Here is a 25,184-nt window from a genome sequence, read left to right on the forward strand (position 1 = left end):
CGTTTGGTCTCTCCAATGTAGAGGAGACCACATTGGGAGCAACGAATGCAGTAGACTAAGTTGGGGGAAATGCAAGTGAAATGCTGCTTCACTTGAAAGGAGTGTTTGGGTCCTTGGACGGTGAGGAGAGAGGAAGTGAAGGGGCAGGTGTTGCATCTTTTGCGTGGGCAAGGGGTTGTGCCATAGGAGGGGGTTGAGGAGTAGGGGGTGATGGAGGAGTGGACCAGGGTGTCCCGGAGGGAGCGATCCCTACGGAATGCCGATAAGGGGGGTGAAGGGAAGATGTGTTTGGTAGTGGCATCATGCTGGAGTTGGCGGAAATGGCGGAGGATGATCCTTTGAATGCGGAGGCTGGTGGGGTGATAAGTGAGGACAAGGGGGACCCTATCATGTTTCTGGGAGGGAGGAGAAGGAGTGAGGGCGGATGCGCGGGAGATGGGCCGGACACGGTTGAGGGCCCTGTCAACGACCGTGGGTGGAAAACCTCGGTTAAGGAAGAAGGAGGACATGTCAGAGGAACTGTTTTTGAATGTAGCATCATCGGAACAGATGCGACGGAGGCGAAGGAACTGAGAGAATGGGATGGAGTCCTTACAGGAAGTGGGGTGTGAGGAGCTGTAGTCGAGATAGCTGTGGGTGTCGGTGGGTTTGTAATGGATATTGGTGGACAGTCTATCACCAGAGATTGAGACAGAGAGGTCAAGGAAGGGAAGGGAAGTGTCAGAGATGGACCACGTGAAAAGTTAGTTGCCCAACCTCGGACGGCCCGCTTCTATCTCCTACCCAAAATCCACAAACAGAACTGCCCCGGTAGACCGATCGTCTCAGCTTGCTCCTGCCCCACAGAACTCATTTCTCGTTATCTTGACTCCCTTCTCTCTCCCCTTGTCCAGTCCCTTCCCACCTACATCCGTGATTCCTCTGACACCTTACGTCACATCAACAATTTCCAGTTCCCTGGCCCCTACCGCTTCCTCTTCACCATGGACGTCCAATCCCTCTACACCTCCATCCCCCACCAGGATGGTCTGAGGGCCCTTAGCTTCTTCCTCGAACAGAGGTCCGAACAATCCCCATCCACCACTACTCTCCTCCGTCTGGCTGAACTTGTTCTCACGCTGAACAATTTCTCCTTCAACTCCTCTCACTTCCTCCAAATAAAAGGTGTGGCTATGGGTACCCGCATGGGCCCCAGCTATGCCTGTCTCTTTATGGGGTATGTGGAACATTCCTTGTTGCAGTCCTACTCCGGCCCCCTTCCACAACTCTTTCTCCGGTACATCGATGATTATTTCGGTGCTGCTTCATGCTCTCGTCAGGACTTGGAAAAATTTATTAATTTTGCTTCCAATCTCCACCCCTCCATCATTTTCACGTGGTCCATCTCTGACACTTCCCTTCCCTTCCTTGACCTCTCTGTCTCAATCTCTGGTGATAGACTGTCCACCAATATCCATTACAAACCCACCGACACCCACAGCTATCTCGACTACAGCTCCTCACACCCCACTTCCTGTAAGGACTCCATCCCATTCTCTCAGTTCCTTCGCCTCCGTCGCATCTGTTCCGATGATGCTACATTCAAAAACAGTTCCTCTGACATGTCCTCCTTCTTCCTTAACCGAGGTTTTCCACCCACGGTCGTTGACAGGGCCCTCAACCGTGTCCGGCCCATCTCCCGCGCATCCGCCCTCACTCCTTCTCCTCCCTCCCAGAAACATGATAGGGTCCCCCTTGTCCTCACTTATCACCCCACCAGCCTCCGCATTCAAAGGATCATCCTCCGCCATTTCCGCCAACTCCAGCATGATGCCACTACCAAACACATCTTCCCTTCACCCCCCTTATCGGCATTCCGTAGGGATCGCTCCCTCCGGGACACCCTGGTCCACTCCTCCATCACCCCCTACTCCTCAACCCCCTCCTATGGCACAACCCCTTGCCCACGCAAAAGATGCAACACCTGCCCCTTCACTTCCTCTCTCCTCACCGTCCAAGGACCCAAACACTCCTTTCAAGTGAAGCAGCATTTCACTTGCATTTCCCCCAACTTAGTCTACTGCATTCGTTGCTCCCAATGTGGTCTCCTCTACATTGGAGAGACCAAACGTAAACTGGGCGACCGCTTTGCAGAACACCTGCGGTCTGTCCGCAAGAATGACCCAAACCTCCCTGTCGCTTGCCATTTTAACACTCCACCCTGCTCTCTTGCCCACATGTCTGTCCTTGGCTTGCTGCATTGTTCCAGTGAAGCCCAACGCCATCTGGAGGAACAACACCTCATCTTCCGACTAGGCACTTTACAACCTTCCGAACTGAATATTGAATTCAACAACTTTAGGTCTTGAGCTCCCTCCTCCATCTCCACCCCTTTTCTGTTTCCCCCTTCCTTTTTTTTTCCAATAAATTATATAGATTTTTCTTTTCCCACCTATTTCTATTATTTTTAAATATTTTAAAATCTTTTATGCTCCCTCCACCCCCACTAGAGCTATACCTTGAGTGCCCTACCATCCATTCTTAATTAGCACATTCGTTTAGATAATATCACCTACTTTAACACCTATGTGTTCTTTTGTTCTATTGTTGTTGACATCTTTTGATGGTTTGCTTCTATCACTGCTTGTTTGTCCCTACAACCACACCCCCCCTCCACTTCTCTCTCTCTCTCTCTCTCCGCTCCCCCCCTCCCCTCACACATCTTAAACCAGCTTATATTTCAACTCTTTCTTGGACTCGAACTCAAATTCTGTCGAAGGGTCATGAGGACTCGAAATGTCAACTGTTTTCTTCTCCGCCAATGCTGCCAGACCTGCTGAGTTTTTCCAGGTAATTCTGTTTTTGTTTTGTCTTATAACAATGCCTGACAGTTCTCTGCACAGTATCGACATCAGTCAGCAAGCTGCCTCCACCTATGCTGTGAATGTTGGTGATGCACCAAGACGTAGCCCTTGGCGGGCATCCCCTGGAAGGCTGTGGCCTGCTTTGGGTGTCCTGCTGTGGAGCAGGTGCACCTTCCTTGGCCTGTGGAACTGGAACTGATGCAGTCACAGGCAGAGGAGATTGGGAGTGACTGAGCACTCTCAGAGTCACCTGGGTGGATGACCAACTGATGGCCTTCCTCCCTTTGGGTGCCTGAGGGACTCCTGTCTGACTCCTTGAGGGGAAGGAGCACTTGGAGGGAGGACAAGCTCCCCCATTTCCATCTCACCTAGCCACTGATGGATCCCACCTATGCCTGTGGCTGTGGTATGCAGGTTCTGGCGCAGATCAGGCAGCCCCCTCTGGTCTGGGATCTCTCCCTGCATAAAGATACATGGACAGACTGTGAGCAGGATGGATGCCAGCACAGATTATAAGGATGCTTGCCTTCTTTGGGTGCTGAGTGGACCTGTGTAAGGGCTGAGGACGAGAGCTGCACAGACTGTGAGAAGAGATGAAGATGCCAAAGTTGTGTGAGAGAGTCAGTGATGGTGTCCCTTGTACTTGTAGTGTGTGAGATCCCTGTGGACTGTAACCCTGCGAATGCCTGATGGGCTTGTGAGAGTTGAGAGTGAGGAGAAGGTTGATTTAACCTGGTGGAACGGATGGTGGTCCTCTTCTGAGGAGCATTGGCACTGATCACCCTGGGGACCTGCTCCCTAGCTGGTGTTGAGGTTGGTGGACCTCTGGCTTCCATCACAGCGACAAAATATGCAATGCTGTTCCTCAACTGCATAAAGTTCATGATCACTGAACTTTGGAGCAGCATGCTTTGTTTTCTTAGGTGCCATTCCACTGGTCAACACAATTCCTGGGCTGCAAAGAGTGAATGTGTGCATGGGTGCAGTTTAAATATGATGCCTGGAAAGATGTATTGATGAGGGAGCGGAGGGGGGCAGACAAATCCCAGCCCGCCCCGCCACGAAATACAACATGCTTCGCGCTCATGCATATATTAATGAGCTGAAAACATACAATCTGGCGTGGAAACTCTCCATGACAGCCGGCATGAAATATGCCATTTATCCCGCCTGCCACTGCACTTAGTCTCCGAAGCAGAAAATTCCACCCAAGGAGTCTCCCACTTAAGATAGACGTGGAGAATTTTTTTCCTCTCACAGGGTCGTCAGTCTTTGGAATTTTCTACCACAGAAGGCAGTGGAGGCTAAGTCATTGAATACATTCAAGGCTGAATTAGACAAATTTTTGATCAACAAGAGATTCAAAGATTATGGAGGGCAGGCAGGAAAGTGGAGTTGAAGGCACAATCAGATCAGCCATGATCTTAATGAATGGTGGAGCAGGCTTAAGATTCCAAATGGTCTCCTCCTGCTCCCATCTCTTATGTTCTTATGTTAGATTATCTGGCCATTTTGACACTGCTGTTTGTGGGACTTGCTACACACAAATTGACTGCTACATTTCCTACATTACAACAGGAACTACATTTCAAAACTATTTCATTGGAGATTTAGGAAGCCCTAAGTCTTTTTGAAAGTTGCTATATAAATTCAAGTCTTTCTTTCTAATTGAATGTGGATGAATTCTTTGCTCTGTGAAGATTTAGCACATGGACATATAATTACAGACTTGACACTGATTGAAAACCTTTATAAAATCTAAGAAACCATGAAATGAAGGAGAGCCATTCAACCCTGTACTAAATAGTTTAGCACAGATTTTGTTCTGTATTTAATGACCAGATAGAAAGTTGTGTATTCCTTGATCCCCAAAAGTATTTAAGTAATTTTCCAGAATACTTATTCATTTCCACATTTGCATTATTCAGCACTGGTGTAATGTACTCCTGAGAGAATGCCTTACTCAATACAAAAACATCACTTTCAGAGAGCATGCAATCGTGTTAGAGCATAATTCCATTTAACTTCCCTATATCCATTTAAGCATTTATTTAGTGTCAATATTTAGGCATCTTTTAAGGCTATGTGTTTAATCCATGTGTTCACTTGTACAGGATGAAAAGGAAATTCTACTCCTGGGAAGAATGCATGAATCTCAGGGAAGTTAAGGTACTGCACATTATAACTATCTCTTTACACCATTCAGTGTTGCAGCCCAATAAAAACGAGCAGTCTTTTGGAAATTATCAAAAGCATTGAAGATGAACCATGAACCTTAATGTTTCAGTGAGGTCAGTAAAGATTTAGGACTTGCTTATACTTCCGAATACTTGCTTATTCACAAAAGAGCTATCGTTCTAATCTCTCACTTCTGCGCTGATATAAATTTTCGTGGAGTAGGAACAACTCTGTGCCTTATCGAAAATGGCGCTTGAACTCACAAGTCCCACCCCCATTTCTAGCACATTTTCATATAAAATTCTGACAGGGATGGACAGACTGGATGCAGAGATGATATTTCCTCTGGCTGGGGGGGTCTAGAACAGGGAGTCACAGTCTCAGGACACAGGGACACATTTAGGACTGAGGTGAGGAGCAACTTCTTCACTCAGAGGGTGGTGAACCTATGGCATCCTCTACCCCAGAAGACTGTGGAGGCCAAGTCACTGAATATATTTAAGAAAGGAATAGATAGATTTCTAGACTCTAAAGGCGCCAAGGCTATGGGGAGAGTGCAGGAGTAGAGCATTGAGATAGAGGATCGGCCATGATCCTGGCGAAGCAGGCATGAAGGGCCAAATGACCTATTCCTGCTCCTATTTTCTCTTTCTCCTGAAGTTGAACAAATAGCCAAATCAGCATGGAGTTAGAGGACAAATCAAGAGAGATGTAAGAAATGTAGAATTGGATATCATCAGATTAGTATAGAAACTGACGGCATGATTTTGGATCATGTCGCTGGCGGGCAGCATGTCGATGAGCAAAAGGAACAAGCCAAGGATAGATCTTTGAGAGACACCAGAGGTAATGATGCAGGAGTGAGTGATTTTCTTGCTAAGACAGGATAGATATGAATGAAACCAAAGCAAGTGCAGTCTCATCCAAGTGGTCAATATTGGAGCAGAATTTTGTGGCCAACCATGTCAAAGGCTGCAGCCAGGTTAAGGAAGACAAGGAGAGATAGTTCACCTTTCTCACTCTCAACTAGGATGTTATTTATGACTTTGGTAAGAGCTTTTTTTTGCTACTATTATGGGAGCGGAAAACTATTTGAAAAAGTTTGAACAAGGAGTTACAAGAAAGATAGGCAAGGATTTGGGAAACGTCCACACATTCAAAGACTTTGGAAAGGAAAGAGAGGTCCAAGGTGCAGCGGTATGGAATGCAGGGAATGAAGGGTCAAAATTTGCTTTTTTTTAGGAGAAGGGGACAGTACCTTTGGAGGAGAAGGTGTAATAATGTCAGCTAATAGGAAGAGAAGCTGAGCGGTTTAGTAAGAATAGATTTGAGAGAGAAAGAGGTGGGTTTCATGTACATGGTGAGCTCAGAGAGTACATTAGGGGAGATAGGAGAGAAACCCAAGAAAGGTACAAAATCAAGGTAAGGCAAAGGGGAACATTAGAGGAAATTGGCACAGTGAGGGAGGGAAGCAGCAGTGGCAACTGATCAGATGTTCTTGATGACTCAGGCAGGAAATGGTCTAACAGAACCGTGATAAAGCTGATCATTAATCATTCACATAAGCAAAATATTGCAGCAAATGGAATTAGAAATCAGAAATTTTGGATATACTCAGCAGGACAGACAGCATTTGAGAAGAGAGAAATAGTGTTAATGGGCGGAATTTCCCCATCCCGCCTGCAGTTTTGTGGCGGGCAGGAGCGGAGAATCCAATGGCAAGCAAAGAGTCAGAAATCCACCAGCATAAAAACAGTTTTCAATTCTCTCGCTGGTTGGTTAATGGCGCATCGGTCATCCAGCCGACTAGTGGCATGAACACTACTTGCATTCATTAACATCTCATGAATGCTCATGAAAATTCTGAATTTTGGTATGCCTTCCAATCTTACATCACACCAGCTGGAAATTATGTCGGCCTCAAACCCATTTGAAAAGGAGTGAAGTGCACAAGTCAGACCTCAGTTTGCTGGTAACCTCAAGGTAACTACAACATATATAGCCTACCCGCTGTAGCACTGCACTGGTCTTGTTGAAATGAACGCCACACTGCTGGGGCGTAGGGTTGGTCTGCTCCTGCTCTTTACCTACATTGTCTGGAAGGATACCAATGTGCTGCGGTACTCACGCAGACCTCCATTTTCAGACAGTAACCAGTATTGCAGCCGGGGTTGGGGACCATTATCCACAAGGACACCACTGTGCAGTGGTAGTCAGGCAGAACTTCACTTTCAGAAACTAGCACTTCGACCAGGGATAGGGTGTGAGGCGAGGATGGGGATGACGAATACAAAGTGGGCAATGGGGGAGGAAGGGCTGTGAGGGGGAAGGGCAAACACAAATGGACCTTTCAGGGGTCACCATGACCCAAAAGTGACATCAAAATTTCTTAGCTTTCCTAACCCTACCGATATGCCTAACCCTACCCCTAGATGAAGCCCCGACATCCACAGCAGAGGTTGAGGCAGCCTACTGACAGCTATGTCCTGATGTCTGTGATGGCCTTAGCAGACGTCCTCTGGTGGCCCGAGGCTGGAGGGTCCTGGTCTGATAAGGGTCACCTGCTTGGGCAGAAGCGCCCCCGGTGGCAAGAGCAGCTGGAGTGGATGGGGTCACAGGCAGAGGGGACTTTGAGCAGCTTCCCATCCTTGGAGTGTCCTGAGAGGAGGTCCTCAGGGTGTCCAGATGACACTTATCCTCCCTGTGGGTGCCTGAGAGCCCCGTCCTGACTCCTGCAGGAGATGATGGAGAGAGGTCAAAGTGCCTCGTCCCCTTGTCGCCTACATCTTGATGATGGCCACCAGGATGTGTGGCCATGGAGTATAGGCCGAGCACAAAACCGGCTGGACCAAGGTCTCCATGGTGGTCGCCTGCCTTCCCACGGTGACATCAAGGCACCTGCATGAACCATGACATCAGACGCAATGTGGATGGACTCCTCTATCATTCATTCTTGTCTGCTGAGTGACTGCCGAATCGCTACCTGATGTTCTGCCTGCCACCTGTGTCAGTGACTGCTTACAGAGGCTCACCATCTGAGTCAGACCGAGTGGGTGGCTGGTCTCCAGCAGCCCTCCAAGTGCTGGAGACCTGGGCTGTCACTGCTTCCAACTGCTGTGGGGACATGTCAGTGAAGTATTCTCCAGAAACTGAGCCCAAGCCTAATTCATAGCTCTGCCCCACCGATGTGTGTCTCTCTAAATAGGTGGCAGAGGTGCATGTGCGTACTGTGATTGTCCTTCCAGAGCTTCCTTTTCAGACGTGGTCTGGGGGCTTGGTCTGGTGCTAGGCTGCCATGTGGGTTTTGATCTGCTTGTGCCTAGGAAATAGAGTTTCACTTCATGAGCTACATAAGAATGCATGTGAGTCATGTAGGAGGATTAGATGGAGCTGTGATCCGTACTAGGTTGGTGGGAGAGATCCCGTCCTCCCCAGCCAGCTCGGCTGCAGCCTCCTCAAACTCACTGAGGGCAATGATGTCAGCCATCACTCCCCCGGTCTGCAATCTTTCGACCTGTTGTGTGCCAGCTTGGCCTGCGTGAAGAAGAAAGAAAGGCATGTGATAAGAAGGGATGGAGCAGAGGTCGGGTAAGATGCATGACCCCTGTGTGGTGAGCGCTCCCCAGAAGGGTCAGAGGATGGAGTGTGAGCAACATGCTAGATGGGATGGTGGTGATGTGAAAGTCTCTGTGAAAGAAAGAGTAATGATATGTGCCCCCCTCTAATGGTTGTGTGAAATCCCTGAAGAGAGTGGCCCTTTGAGTGCATGATACCGCGATGATAGTTTGATATTAGAGGGAGTTGGAGGATGACTTACCCTAGTGGAGTAGATGAGATTGTTCTTCTTCCTCCTGCATTGGATGACATTTCGACATTTCGGGTGTGGTTGCCAGCTATGCTGATCTGCTCTGTGATGGCCTCCCAGGCCAGAGACATGAGGCTGCTGTGCTTCCTGGAGCCATCCCTGGGGTACAGTCTGGGAAGGGTGCCCTGCAGTCAACATCGCTGTGACGCAGTCTGGGAAGAGTGTCCTGCAGCCAGCATCACAGTGAAGCAGTCTAGGAAGAGAGTCCTGCAGTCAGCATCACGGTGAAGCAGCCTGGGAAGAGTGTCCTGCAGTCAGCATCGTGGTGAAGAAGCCTGGGAAGAGTGCCCTGCAGTCAGCATTGTGGTGAAGTAGTCTGAGAAGAGTGTCCTACAGTCAGTTCTTGTTGAAAATAACAAGAGTAACATCACAAGACAGCGAAAGAGAACAGCGGGGAGATCAGAACCAGTGCGAGTGTGGGGAAGCTTCAAAAAGTGACGTACACACAAAGATGAGAGCTGATTGGTGAGTAATGGGTAAGTGTTTTTCTCCAGTTTTTTTCTCCAGTTTAAAATAGATTAAACTAAGGAAAGGTAAGGATTCTAGTTTTTATTTAAAGTACATAAATAATTTAACTTTATTTACATTTATTTAACTTAAAGTAAGGGTTTTTTTCAACTAGAGGCACGGCAGGCAGCTTAATCCCATGTTATTTACCACCTGCAACATGTGGGAAGTCCTAGACACTCCTTGCGCTTTGACCGACCACGTGTGCAGGAAGTGCCACCAGCTGCAGCTACTTGAGCTCCAGGTTTCGGAGCTTAAGTGGCAGCTGGAGACACTGAGATTTGAGAGTTTTGTGGATAGCACGTTTTTAGATGTGGTCACCCCCAGCTTACAGAAGTGCAGACAGAGAGGGACTGGGTGACCATCAGTCAGAAGAAAGGTAGTCAAGAAATCCCAGGGTGCATCTTGCTTGAGAACTGTTTTTCTGTGTTGGAAATCGGTGAGCGTGACAGTTCCTCTGGGGAGTGTAGTCACGCTCATGGCACTGTGATTGGCTCAGCTGCACCAGGGGGAGGAAAAAGAGGAGAAAAGCAATAGTGGCAGGAGACTCAATAGTAAGGGGAACAGACAGGTGTTTCTGTGGCCGCAGACGTGACTCCAGAATGGTATGTTGCCTCCCTGGTGCCAGGGTCAAGGATGTCACTGAATGACTGCAGGGCATTCTAAAGGGGGAGGGCAAACAGACAGAGATCATGGTGCATATTGGAACCAATGACATAGGTAGAAAGAGGGATGAAGTCCTGCAAGCAGAATTTAGGGAGCTAGGAAACAGATTAAAAAACAGGACCTCAAAGGTAGCAATCTCTGGATTACTTCCAGTGCCACGCGCTAGTGAGTTTAGAAATAGGAGTTTAGTCCAGATGAATGCGTGACTAGAGAGAAGGTGCAGGAGGGAGGGCTTTAGATTTCTGGGACATTGGGACAGTTTCTGGGGGCGGTGGGACCTGTACGAGGCGGACGGGTTGCACCTGAACCGGAATGGGACCAACATCCTTGCAGGGAGGTTTGCTAGTGCTGTTGGGGAGAGTTTAAACTAACTTGGCAGGGGGGTGGGATCCTTCGAGGAGGTTCAGCAGGGGGAGATGCACAGCCAAAATTAGAGAGAACAAGTGAGTCTGGAAGGCATAGAAATTATAGGCCAATTAAGGCACAAGGGAGCTTGGCAAGGTTGGATGGCATTTATTTTAATGCAAAGAGTCTGACAAATAAGGCAGATGAGTTGTGGGCACAAAGTAACACATGGAAGTATGATGCCATTGCTGTCACAGAGACATGGTTGAGAGAGGGGCAGGATTGGGAGCTCAATACTCCAGGATATTAGGAGCTTCAGGCGAGATAGGGAAGGAGGTAAAAGAGGAGGGTGTATCACAATATTGATCAAGGAATCAATTACAGCAATAAGGAGGGATGACACCTTAGAAGGCTTGTCAAATGAAGCCAAATGGGTAGAACCTAAAAACAGAAAAGGAGCAATCACATTGTTGGGAGTGTACTATAGTCCCCCAAACAGTCACAGGGAAATAGAAGAGCAGATATGTAGACAAATTCCAGAAAAGTGGAAAAATAATAGGGTAGTAATAATGGGGGATTTCAACTTCCCCAACATTAACTAGGTTAGTCATAGTGTGATAGGTTTCGAGGGAGCGAAATTCTTAAAATGCATCCAGGAGAGCGTTTTAAGCCAGTACGTAGAAGGCCCTACAAGAGAGGGGGCGGCCCTAGACTTAATTTTAGGGAATGAAGCCGGGCAATTGGTAGAGATATCAGTGGGGGAGCATTTTCTGATAGTGAACATAACTCCGTTAGATTCAAGGTTGTTATGGAAAAGGACAAGGATGGGCCAGAAATCAGAGTTCTAAATTGGAGGAAGGCCGAATTTAATAAGCTCAGATATGATATGGCCATAGTGGACTGGGAGCAACTACTTTAAGGTAAATCTGCGTCAGGGCAGTGGGACTTATTCAAGAAGGAAATAAGGGAAGTACAGGGCCAACATATTCCAGTAAAGACAAAGGGTGGGACCAATAGACCCAGAACCCTGAGGGGTGAACAGGATTGGATAAAGAGAAAAAGAGAGGCTTTTGGCAGATACCAAGGGCATAAAACAGCAGAAGCCCTTGAGAAGTATAGAATGTGTAAGGGGGAACTTAAAAAGGAAATTAGGAGAGCAAAAAGGGGGCATGAATAAATACTGGCAAGTAAAATAAAGAAAAATCAAAAGCTATTTTACAAGTACATTAAGAGTAAGAGGATAACTAAGGAAAGAGCAGGGACCATTAAGGACCATAGTGGTAATTTGTGTGTGGAGCCGGAAGACATAGAAAAGGTTCTAAATGAATACTTTGTGTCGGTGTTAATAAGTGAGAGGGACGACATGGGTGTGGATATCAGGTAGAAGGACTGTGATATAATTGAAGAAATTAGCATAGAAAGGGAGGAGGTTCTAAGTAGTCTGGCAGGCTTCAAAGTAGGTGAATCTCTAGTCCTGGATGAAATGTAACCCAGGCTGTTGAGTGAGGCAAGGGAGGAGGTAGCAGGGACTCTGGCAATAATTTTCAATACCTCTCTGGCCACAGGAGAGGTGCCAGAGGACTGGAGGGCAGACAATATGGTACTGTTATTCAAGAAGGAAGGAAGGGATAGACCAGGGAACGACAGGCCAGTCAGTCTAGCCTCCATGGTGGGGAAACTATTGGAAGCAATTCTGGGGACAGAATTAATCTACACTTGGAGAGGCAGGAATTAATCAAGGACAGTCAGCATGGTTTTGTTAAAGGAAGGTAATGTTTGACCAATTTGATTGAATTTTTCGAGGAGGTGACCAGGTGTGCAGATGAGGACAATGCTTTTGACGTAGTCCAGTTAGACTTCAGCAAGGCTTTTGATAAGGTCCTACATGGGAGACTGATCACGAAGGTAAGAGCCCATGGGGACCAAGAAAATTTGGCAAATTGGATCCAGAATTGGCTGAGTGGCAAGAGGCAGAGGGTGATGATCGAGGGGTGTTTTTGTGACAGGATGCCTATGTTCCACAGGGATCAGTGTTGGGACCAAAGAACAAAGAAAAGTACAGCACAGGAACAGGCCCCTCGGCCCTCCAAGCCTGCGCCGATCATATTGCCTGTCAAACTAAAACATCTTGCACTTCTGGGGTCCGTATCCCTCGATTCCCATCCTATTCATGTATTTGTCAAGCTGCCTCTTAAATACCACTGTTGCATCTGCTTCTACCACCTCCTCTGGCAGCGAATTCCAGACACTCACTACCTTCTGCGTAAAAAACTTGCCCCGCACATCTCCTCTAAAGTTTTCTCCTCTCACCTTAAATCTATGTCCCCTAGTAATTGACTCTTCCACCCTGGGAAAAAGCTTCTGACTATCTACTCTGTTCATGCCACTCATAATTTTGTAAACTTCTATCAAGTCGCCCCTCAATCTCCGTCGCTCTGGTGAGAACAATCTGAGTTTCTCCAACCTCTCCTCATAGCTAATAACCTCCAGACCAGGCAGCATCCTGGTAAACCTCCTCTGTACCCTCTCCAACGCCTCCATATCCTTCTGGTAATGTGGCGACCAGAATTGCACACAATATTCCAAGTGTGGCCTAACCAAGATTCTATACAGCTGCAGCATGACTTCCCAGCTTTTATACTCAATACCCCTGCCAATGAAGGCAAGCATGCCATATACCTTCCTGACTACCTTATCCACCTGCGTTGCCACTTTCAGTGAGCTGTGGACCTGTACACCCAGATCCCTCTGCCCATCGATGCAGTTAAGGGTTCTGCCATTTACTGTATAATTCCTGCCTGTATTATACCTTCCAAAATGCATTATCTCGCATTTGTCCAGATTAAGCTCCATCTGCCATTTCTCCGCCCAAGTCTCCAACTGGTCTATATCCCACTGTATCCTTTGACAATCCTCTTCACTATCTGCAACTCCTCCGACCTTAGTGTCGTCTGCAAACTTACTAATTAGCCCAGTTATATTTTCCTCCAAATCATTTATGTATATTCCAAACAGCAAAGGTCCCAGCACTGATCCCTGCGGAACTCCAGTAGTCACAGCTCTCCATTCAGAAAAGCACCCTTCCACTGCTACCCTCTGTCTTCTAATGACCAAGCCAATTCTGTATCCATCTTGCCAGCTCACCTCTGATCCCATGCAACTTTACCTTCTGTACCAGTCTGCCATGAGGGACCTTATCAAAGGCCTTATGAGAAATCCATGCAGATAACATCCACTGCCCTTCCATCGTCGATCATCTTTGTCACTTCCACGAAAAACTCGATCAAGTTAGTGAGACACGACCTCCCCTTCACAAAACCATACTGCCTCTCACTAATAGGCTCATTTGCTTCCAAATGGTAGTAAATCCTGTCACGAAGAATCTTCTCCAATAATTTCCCTACCACTGGATGTAAGGCTCACTGGCCTGTAATTTCCTGGATTATCCCTGCTACCCTTCTTAAACAATGGAACAACATTGGTCATTCTCCAGTCCTCTGGGACCTCACCCGTAGCCAGTGAAGATACAAAGATTTCTGTCAAGGCCCCAGCAATCTCCTCCCTTGCCTCCCTCAGTACTCTGGGATGGATCTCATCTGGCCCTGGGGACTTGTCTACCTTAATATTCTCCAAGACACCTAACACCTCTTTTTTGATCTCAACATGATCCAGGCTATCTACACACTCTTCCTAGACAAATCGACCACTAAGTCCTCTTTGGTGAATACTAATGGGAAGTATTCATTTAGTATCTCTCCCATTTCTTCTGGCTCCACACACACATTCCCATTTTGTCCCTGAGTGGGCCTACCCTTTCCCTGGCTACCCTCTTGCTTTTTACAAATGTATAAAAGGCCTTGGGATTTTCCTTAATCCTGGTTGCCAATGACTTTTCATGACCCCTTGTAGCCCTCCTGACCCTTGGTGTTTGTGGTATATATAAATGATTTAGACTTGAATATAGAAGGGTTGACCATTAAGTTCGCGGATGACACAAAAATTGGTGGGGTGGTAAATAGTGAGGAGGATAGCCTTAGATTACAGGACGATATAGACAGGCTGGTCAGATGGGCTGATCAGTGACAAATGGAATTTAATCCGGATAAGTGTGAGGTAGCGAGTTCCATATTCTCACCATGCTTTATGTAAACAACATTATTTTGAATTCCTTATTGGATTTTTTGGTGACTGTTTTATATTGATGGTCTCTAGTTTTGATAGAAACACTCTCTCTGTATCCACTCTATCAAAACCTTTCATAATTTTAAAGACCTCTATTAGGTCACCCCTGAGCTTTTCTTCAAGAGAAAAAAAATCCAACCTGTCAATTCTTTCCTGATACATATGCCCATGCATTGCTGGTATCATCTTTGTAAATCTTCTCTGCGCCCTGTCCAGTGCCGCTATACCCTTTTTACAATATGGCGACTAGAATTCCACATTAAGCGTGGTATAATCAAGGCTTGATACAGGTATAGCATAACTTCCCTACTTTTCAATTCTGTCCTTCAAGAAATAGAGCCTGGTGCTTTATTTGCGTCTTTTATATCCTTGCAGCTTCTCTATTCTTCCTACCAAAGTGTACTACCTCACACTTATCTATGTTAAACTTAATTTGCTAATTATTTCCACATTCTGCAAGTTTATTAATATCATGCTGTAATTTGTTGCGGTCCTCCTCAGTATTGACTGTTCCACACCCACCCCCTCCAAATTTCATCTTCATATTTAGAAATTGTGTTTTTCCAAATTGTTGAATTGTGAATGGCAGTGGTCCCAGCACTGACCTCTTCTGTCACTCTGAACAACCCACCCTCTACTTTCTGTCTTGAAGCCAACTTGCAATCCATTCTGCTACTTGTCCCGACTCCACATTCTCTGACCTTATTCATTAGTCTTGTTCAGGCCTTTTGAAAATCCAGAAAAATTACATATACACCATTACCTTTGTATAATCTCTCTGTTACCTCCTCAAAAAAATCAATAAGGTTGGTTCAGCAAGATTTTCCCTCAATATAAAATGTCTGAATGCTATAAATATGACATTAATAATGTGGCTTTAAATTGTGTTTTGCAGTCACTTAAGAAGTTAAACCACGCAAATGTTATCAAGCTGAAAGAAGTTATAAGGGAAAATGACCATCTTTACTTCGTTTTTGAATACATGAAAGAAAACCTGTATCAGCTAATGAAAGACAGGTAGGTTTTTCATTCTGCGATTTATTTTGCTCCATTTAAAAAATTTCCACCTGCAAGTTTCTAATGACACTGCTTATGGTGAATTGGAGGATATGCTAATTTATAATAAAAAGTATATAATGCAACACAAAATGCATTATGTAGCACACTGTATCGTGTAAAATATAGTGTTATATCATGCAGCATATTATAATAATACAGTCCCAGATACTTTATTGTCTCCAGGGGCCAAGTCAAATGATGTATCAAAAGAATACTAAAAGATTGTCTACACAGAGAGTGGTTGTTATGATCAGTGTGGGAGTCAATGACATAGGTAAAGAAAGACCTGGCATCCTGCAAGATGAGGAGTGGTAATCTCAGGATTCCTTGCCCAGCATTGTCCAAGACTAGAATCTCAGAATAGTACAACACAGAAGCAGGCCATCTACCCATCAAGTGTACATAGGCCTTTTCAAAGAGCAATCCAGATAGTTCTACCCCTCTGCCCATTCTCCTTATGCCTACAATTTTATCTTCAAGTATTTCCTTTTTGAAGGCTCTATCAAATACCTACTTTTCTGCTCTAAGGAGAACAATTCCAGCTTCTCAACTATATCCATGTAATTTTAATCTTATCCCTGGAAACAGCCATAGAATCATAACATAGTTACAGCACCATTCGGCCTGTCGAGCCCTTGCAGGCTGTCTACAAGAACAATTCAACTAGTCCCACACCCTACCCTTTCCCATAGTCCCTACTACTGACAACGGGCTAACAGGTCTGTAATTCCCCATTTTCTCTCCCCCTCCTTTATTAAATAGTGAGGTTACATTTGCAACCTTCCAATCTGCAGGTACCATTCCAGAATCTATGGAATTTGAAAGATGACCACCAATGCATCCACTATCCCTACAGCCACCTCTTTCAGTACTCTGGGAAGTAGATCATAGGGTCCTGAGGATTTATGAGCTTTCAGTCCTATTAATTTCTCTGTACTACTTTTTCAATAATACTAATTTCTTTCATTTCCTCATTCCTGCTACTCCCTTGGGTCTCTTATTATTTATAGGAGGCTTTTTGGTATCTTCCTCTGAGGACAGACAAAAAGTAATTATTTAGCCACTCTGTCATTTCCCTATTCCCCTGTCTCAGCCTGTAATGGGCCCACATTTGTCTTTGCTAATCTTTTCCTTTTTTGCTTATAGAGGCTTCTTGTTTATGTTTCTTGGTAGTTTGCATTCATATCCCATTCTTCATTTCTTTATCAGTTTCTTGGTCTGCCATTGCTGATTTCTAAAATGCTCCCAGTCCTCAGGCTTACTACATTTTTGTAACTTTATAAGCCACTTCCTTTCACCTAATGTAATGTTTAACTTCATCTTTTTAGCCACTGGGAAAATAGATTAAAAGGTAAGATGGCAGATAAACAGTTGCTGACAGTTAAGAGATATTTAATAATTCTCAACAAAGATACATTCCTTTGACTCACTTTTCCTGTGGGCTTTTGTGCCTTAAAGGAATGAATATTTGTTGTAAACCATTTATTGATTCTTTAAATCAATTGTCTACTACTCTACCTGCTGTCTGCTAGTCTGTCTACTGTCATGCCTTTTTATTTATTTTCCTAATCCGCCACAGCCAACTTGCCTCTTATACCTTCATGGCTTCCTTTGTTTAGATTTAGGACCCCTTCAGATTGAACATTGTCAAACTTAATGGAAAGTTCTATCATATTACGGTGACTCCTCCCTAAAGGTTCTTTCACAACAAGATTATCCATTAGTCCTTACTCATTGCATAATATTAGATCTAAAACGGCCTGTTCCCTAGTTTGTTCCTCAACATACTGCTCTAGAAAACCATCTTGTACACATTCTAGGAATTTATTCTCAACAGCATTAATTCTCATTAGATTTATCCAGTCTGTTTGTAGATTGAAGTCACCTATGATTACTATATTACCTTTGTTACATGAACCTCTAATTTCCTGACTTGCACAGTGTCCTACATCATCATTACTGTTTGGAGACCTAGAAACAACTCCTACCAATGTTTGCTGCTCCTTGCTGTTTCTTAGCTCCACCCAAACAGATTCTACATCTTGTTCTTCCAATCTAAGATCCTCTCTCACTCATATACTGATGTCATCCCTTATTATTGGTGCTAACCTACCAACTTTTACTTTTTGCTTGTCCTTCCTAAATGTCGAATATCCTTGAATATTCATTTCCCAACCTTGGTCACTCTGCAGCTATGCCTCTGGAGTAGAGAATTCCAAAGATTTACCAACCTCTGAGTGAAGTAATTCCTCCTCATCTAAGTCCTAAATGGCCTACCTCTTACTCTGAGATTGTGTCCCCTAGCTCTAGACCTCACAGTCAGGAGAAACATCCTTCCTGCCCTGTAAGAATTTTGTATGTTTTAGTGAGCTCACCTGTTATTCTTCTAAACACTAGAACCCATTTCCTCAGTCTCTCCTCAGAGGACAACCTCGCCAACCCAGGGATCAGTCTGGTGACCTTCATTGCCTGCCTTTATGGAAAGTATATCTTTTCTTAGATAAGAAAACCAAAACTGTACACAATACAGGTGCATTCTCATCAAGCCTCTATGCAGATGTAGGATTACTTCTTTACTCCTGTACTCCAATTCCCTTGCAATAAAGGCCAGCATGCCATTTGTCTTCATAATTGCTTCCTACACCTGCCTGTTAGCTTTCAGTGACTTTCGAACAAGGACACCGAGGTTCGTTTGAACACCAACACTTCCCTCACTATTTAAGAAATACTCTGCATTTCTTTTTGCCCTACCAAAGTGCATAACATCACATTTTTTCATGTTAAAAGCAGAATTGTCTCCAGTGGACTGGGAAAATAGATTACAAGGTAAGATGGTAGATAAACAGTGCCAGACATTTATGGAGATATTTAATAACTCCCAACAAAGATATCTTCCATTGAGAATGAAAGCCCCCGCCATCCAAAGCACAACCTTGTCGACTCCGAGAGCCCTGTTGTCAATTTTATGCTCTAACGAACATTGATTGGCATAACGTGGGACCTCTGCCCCTCAGTTGGAGGAAGTTCTGCCTTGAAAACCTGCCAGCCAATCAGATTGGCCAGCAGCTCTCCAGCTTCATCATCAACAACGCTGCAGTGGCAGGAAGAGGTACTGCACGGAGCTGTCAGAGCCTAACTCCCAGGAACTGGAGGCCCAGGTAAGTGTCAAATGACCCAGGGCAGGGAAGGTAGGAAAGGCTTGGGGGGGTTGTGAATTGGGGGGTTGTGGGCGATAGGCTGGGGTGGAGAGGGAAGTCTGAAGGTCACCGGGCCTTAAGGGAAGGGCGCCCCCAGTCAGAAGGGGGGCTTCTGATGGAGGCACCCCCCGACCATATTCCCGCCCGAGATTGACCTTTCTTAATTTCTGGCTTTCCCCTTCCCCCCCATTAAACTGTCATCCATCTGCCGGCCTAAAAATTGAGGGTGGGCGGGAAATTGCCCCTAGGACCTCAACTGGGGCAAGGGTGGGCTTCCTACGTGAAGCCCTACCTGCCCCATCCTAAAATCGCTGCGAAGTCAGGGCGAGCAGGAGCATGGAGGGAATCTTGACCGTGCAATTTCACACTCCTCCCCACAGCCTCAGAACCCACCTGTGTGGGTGGGGGAGTGTAAAATTCTGGCCTATGAGAAGAATTCCCCACTGATGGCGAACTAAGGAAATTACAGATAATATTAAATTAAAAGAAAAAGTGCAATGCTAAAAAGATTAATTCTTGGCCAGAAGATTGGGAACATGTTTGAAACCAGCAAAGGATGACTAACAAAATAATAAAGAGGGAAAAATTAGAATGTCAGAGAAAATCAGCAAGAAATATAAAAACTGACAGTAAGAGCTTCTTCAAGCACATAAAAAGGAAGAGAGTAGCTAAAGTAAACAATGGTCCCTTTGAGGATGAGACTGGGGAATCAATAATTGGTAACAAGGAAATGGACTTTGAACAAATATTCTACATCTGTCTTCACAGTGGAAGTTACAAATTGCATCCCAAGAACAGCAGAAAACCAAAATGCTAAAGAGAGGGAGGAACTAAGAACAATCAATATCACAACAGAAAAGGGCAAACTACTAAGGGCTAACAAGTCCCCTGCACCTAATGGTCTGTATCTCAGGTTGTAGTGATAGTGATTGCATTGGTTCTGATCTTCCAAAATTCCCTAGATTCTGGAAAGCACAGGATTGGAAAACTGCAAATGTAACACCTCTCTATAAGAAAGGAGGGTGATGGAAAGCAGGAAACCATAGACCTGTTAGCCTAACATCAGTAATTGGGAAAATGCTAGATTCCATTATTAATAAAGTAGTAGCATGACATTAAGGCTGGGATTTTCTGTGCTCGCTGGCGTCAAGCATGTTCAATGGCGTGAGCAGATAATATGGCGAGAAGGCCAAAAATTGGTTTCAAGACGTCATGAAACCAGTTTGCGATCGTCCACTCAGCCAGTCAATGGTGGGCCATGTTCCCTGTCATCGGACGTCAGGAACCTAAATGTAATATCATTATAAGGGCAACCCACCGGGCTCATTTGCCGCCCCCCCCCTCCCCATCCGCTGGATCGTCTGCCCACATCAACAGGAAAACACAACAGCAGATATCGGGAGTCCACTTGGCAGGCTGTACTTTGCTCGGGACTTCAATGTTTATTTTCTTACCTTGCTTCAGTCAGCACTCGCAGTCATCAGCGCCTGGCTTCACAGACAGCACCACATCCCTTTTAGGAGGGCCCATGTGTAGGTCTCTACCTACCAGATCAACCATATGCTGCAACGGCTGCAGGGTTAGGGCTTGCTTGGGGAAGAGGGAGAAGTGGCCTCAAGCAAGGGAAGAGGCCGCAGGACGGGGGCTGTACAGGGGCAGGAGGGTATCCCAGGCTGTGTGTGGGGGCACGTGTTGATCTATAAAAGTAGCCTCAAGATGGTGAGGACTGAGGAGGCAGCCTCCAGAGGAGCTGAGGCCAGATGGACATGTGAAGGTATATGTGAGAGAATGGGTGGTGATATCCCTTCAGCTGGCAGTGACTACGTGATGGACTTGAGTGTGTGAGTTTGGATGATGAGCTGGTTTCCATTCCCTAGCTGCATGGATGAGATCATTCATCATGTATCTGCATTGGATGGCCAACCTCTGCTGTGCAGCATTGACACTGATCACCACTGCCATCGCCTACCAAGTCGGAGTGGTAATGTTGCTGTCCCTCCTGTGGCCAAAGTGGGTATAGAGGACATCACAGCGGGCCTCCACGGCATCCAAAAGATGGCTCGAGGGCTGCAGCCTTCTTGCCTTTTGGGGCCATGTCTTCTTTATTGCAGTCTTGGGCTGGAAGCACTGAGTGCAGCTGTACTTTAAATGTGGTGCCTGGCGTAATAAAGCAGTGAGATGACGATGTGGCAGGCGAATCAGAGCCCTCCCGCCATTGAAATGGCGTGTATCCCAGGAACGCATTAATAATGCATTGGGTTGGGATGATACGGCATGAAAAACAGCCATTGCGGCCAGTTTTTCCTGTCCATTACCGCAATTAGTGGAAATCTGAGATGGTTCCACCCTAAAAAAATAAAAATACAATCAAGCAGATTCAACATGGTTTTATGAAAGGGAAATCATGTTTGACAAATTTATTAGAGCTCTTTGAGGATGTAACAAACAGAGGGGACAAAGGGGGACCAGCATATGTAGGGTATTTGAAATTCAAAAGTTATTCAATAAGGTGCCATATAAAATGTTTTCTACTCAAGATACTACAGCTCATGGTATTGGGGGTAAGCATGAATAGAGGATTGGCTAATTAACTGGAAATAGACAGTTGGGATAAATGGTTGATTTTCAAGTTGGCAAACTAGCGGAATGCCATGGGGCTCAGTACAGGTGTCTCAACTGTTTAGAATCTGTGGGCAGGATTTCCTGGTCCCACTAGTGGCAGGCATCTTGGTGGGTGAGACATGAAAATTTAGAGAGCGTCCAAAAGTCAGTTCCTAACCAGCATAAAAATGGTTTGAAATTTTCCGCTCCCAACTTGCATGGCGTATCAGATAGCCCGCTGCGCCATGTCAGGAACAACATTTGCATGGATTTGAATATCGTGAATACTCATGTAAAACACAACTCATTGGAATCACGGCCCCTTCCCTAAAGAATATTAGTGAACCAAATGGGTTTACCAACAATCACTGATGGTCACTATTACTGAGAGTAGCTTTATATTACAGACTTATCAATTGAATTTAAATTCACCAACTGCCATGGTGTGAATTTAACTCCTGTCCCCTGACCATTAGCCTGAGCCCCTGGATTATTCATCTAGTTATACAGCGGTAATGAGGAAACAAAGGCTAGAAATAGACAACAAGGGAATTTGACAGTGCTGAATGTACTTTAATCCTAGAAGCCTAGGGAATTAAGGCAGATGAGCTGAGAATGCAGATTAACACATGAGATTATGATATTATACCCATTACTGAGACATGGCTCAAAGAAGGGCAGGAATGGCAGCTCAGCATTCCTGGTTACAGGTTTTTGGACGATAGGGGGATAAAAAAAGAGTAGGTTTGCAATATTAATAATAAAAACAATAATAGCTATGAGGGAGGATGGTATGGTGGATGGATCATTAAGAAAGGCAATATAGGTTGAGCTGAAGGAGAAAAGGGGCAATCACAGTATTGGGAGTGTACTATAGACCCCCAACAGTCAGAAGGAGACAAAAGAGTCAGTAGGCAAATCTGAGAAGTATAAAATCAATGGGGCAGTAATAATACAGAATTTCAACTTCCCTAACATTAACTGGGATAGAATTAGTGTGAAAGGCACTGCCGGGGTGGGGGCAAGAGGGGAGTGGGCACTGACATAAGCGGGCGCAGGTGAGTGTGGAATGAAAGCTCCCTGAATGCAGAGAGCCTCAGGGAGCTGAAGAATTTAAAAGCCATCAGTAAAGATTTTAAAATTCAGAAAAAATGTGCACACATCAGAATCAGTCACCTGAATATATAGATGATGAAAATTCTATCCATATATTTGTTTTATTTAACAACGGAAGGGCAGGATGAGAAGGGCAGGAATGCCCTTCATCCCGTCCTTGGATGAGGTATCATCAAAAATGCAGGTTCGCCCAATCGCCAAACAGGGACAAAAAATCGGGGACAATTGGAACCTTAGTAGGCTTAATTGCCCCCTTAATTATCAGCAGGTGCGCTTCCGACTTTCGTGCGCACCTGCCGACCGAAATACTGTGCAAGCGCAGGATGATGTCGGGGCACTCGTCCGAAGTCATCATGCGCTATTTCATGCTTGAGCAGATTGGGTGCTGCCTGCACGCCAAGCTAAAAATCCTGCCCCAGGAATCAAACGGGAAAAAGCTGAGATGCAATTTAGCTAAAGTGAACATCCCAGTTCCCCAGCACAAATTTCACACCAACTTTTGGGTTTCATGCCCATTCTTCAACATAAATCTGTGTATATTATAGTAAGCTAATGCTCTGGATTATTTGTGAATAATCTTTGTAAAGTACTAGGTTTGCTCAGAAGGTTCCACAAATGTTAAAAGTTTTGCTGCAATTACTGTTTCACTTTGGTATATTGCAATAATACCGTATTGTTTTAATTGTCTGTTCACAGAAACAAGATGTTTCCTGAATCAGTCATTAGGAACATAATGTATCAGATAATACAAGGGCTAGCTTTTATTCATAAGCACGGTAGGTTTCTTCTAAGATAAAAACAAAAAAACTGCGGATGCTGGAAATCCAAAACAAAAACAGAATTACCTGGAAAAACTCAGCAGGTCTGGCAGCATCGGCGGAGAAGAAAAGAGTTGACGTTTCGAGTCCTCATGACTCTTCGACAGAACTTGAGTTCGAGTCCAAGTAAGAGTTGAAATATAAGCTGGTTTAAGGTGTGTGTGTATCTCTCCGCCCCCCACACACACACCTTAAACCAGCTTATATTTCAACTCTTACTTGGACTCGAACTCAAGTTCTGTCGAAGGTTCATGAGGACTCGAAATGTCAACTCTTTTTTTCTCCGCCGATGCTGCCAGACCTGCTGAGTTTTTCCAGGTTTCTTCTAAGGGCTGATGTAGTCCATCCTTCCTGTAACAGGAACTCAGAAATCAATAGAATGTGCCATCCTTCAAGATCTAAAAAAAAGTATATATTTTCAATACCGATATTCCATTGACCGTTCAGAAATGTTATAATGTGTTTGCAACATTGTATACTGCCTATTAGAAGTGGAGCTAAAGTATTCAAAACTCCCTTTCTCCCACCTCATTCTATGTGTAAAACTGGTAGCTTTATTAGTGCTTTCAGTTAGTCGACAGTCTCCGTTATCCTCAGGTGTTAAATAATTGGATTCTAACAGAATAATAGACTGCAACTTCAACAACCAGGATTATAATCTTCTTTGTAACTTCCAAGCTACTACTCTAAAAGAGTCATATGAATTTTCATAAACAGTCACCTATTCAACATGTTTTTACGATCTTATACCTCACGAAAACAAGAACTTCTGTTTAAAACATTTTGGGTGGAATTTTCCTCTCCCGCCCACGGCAGGCTTCATGGTGGGTGGGAATGGAAAATTTGGAGTGAGGTCAAAAATCAGAAACCCGTCGGTGGGAAAACAGTTTTGAATTTTCCCCTCACCACTTTCATGGGGTGAAGATGGTGGGTCGGGTTTCCCACTGATCCATGGTGGGAACCCCATTTACATGCACTACCATGTTATCAATATTCACTAAAACGCTACTCGCCAGAATCATGAAGCCCCTCCCAGTTGCGTGCCACGTCAGAAACACATAAGTGGCGTGCAGCTGTCGGCCCTCACTTTGCTCCTGACTTTAAGGTGAGTGCAACACTCTGGGTTCTCACCAAAGCCAGTGAGATGCTACACTGGTGGGGATGTAGTCTTGCTCCCATCACTGGCTTCTCCTTTCTCCAGGAGGGCGTTATCTGGAGTTTAGGCAGAGTAGCAACCCAGACAGAAACTAGCATTGTGACCAGGGTGAGTGGGAGGGGTGGGAAATAGACAAAAGGGACAATGGGCAAATGGGGGAGTGTGGGGGTAAATAATGCCAGGCAGAGAGGAGACCAAGGGTGGGGAAGTTGAAGTCAGCATGACAGACAAGAACACAGACACAGTAGGGGGTGGAATGGGAACAAAACTGCATGAACTGGAGGGAAGCACACACAGTTAGTAATACAAAGGGGGTTTGTGTTAGTTTGGCACAAGAAGGTAAGGCTTGCACAAAGACTCAGGGAAATGGGGTAGGGGAAAGGATTAGAGAAGAGGGAAGGGTTGCACAGGGACTCATTGAAGGGTGGGGGAGGATGGATACTGTGTTGTTAGCAGTCAGGAAGGAATGGGAGAGCAAAGAGAAAGACAGCCATAGTCCCCGGTCTGGGGCCAAGTAGTCAGGGTGCCAGACTGAAGTCAGTCTGGGAGTTAGTGCATCTCATTGTCATGTTACCAGACTGACGTCAGTCCCTAGCGCTTAGGGTACCTCATTGTCAGGATGCCAGAGTAAAATCAGTCCTGGGGCTTTGT

At 45.4% G+C, this 25,184-nt stretch overlaps 1 protein-coding gene across 3 annotated transcripts in view; it reads left to right on the plus strand.

Moving 5' to 3' along the window:
* The window catches only part of mak (male germ cell-associated kinase), a 227,992-nt gene that overhangs the window by 67,333 nt on the left and 135,475 nt on the right, over positions 1-25,184 (plus strand). For 2 of the 3 annotated variants that reach the window (XM_041185027.1, XM_041185026.1), the window contains 3 exons: positions 4,958-5,012; positions 15,482-15,603; positions 23,256-23,335. In XM_041185027.1, the coding sequence (XP_041040961.1) occupies positions 4,958-5,012; positions 15,482-15,603; positions 23,256-23,335 (257 nt within the window). Of the gene's footprint in view, positions 1-4,957; positions 5,013-5,047; positions 5,135-15,481; positions 15,604-23,255; positions 23,336-25,184 lie in introns of those variants that run through there. The other variant, XM_041185028.1, reaches the window with a different exon arrangement.

The sequence above is a fragment of the Carcharodon carcharias genome, chromosome 3 (assembly GCF_017639515.1).
Source record: "Carcharodon carcharias isolate sCarCar2 chromosome 3, sCarCar2.pri, whole genome shotgun sequence".
Classification (NCBI taxonomy): domain Eukaryota; kingdom Metazoa; phylum Chordata; class Chondrichthyes; order Lamniformes; family Lamnidae; genus Carcharodon; species Carcharodon carcharias.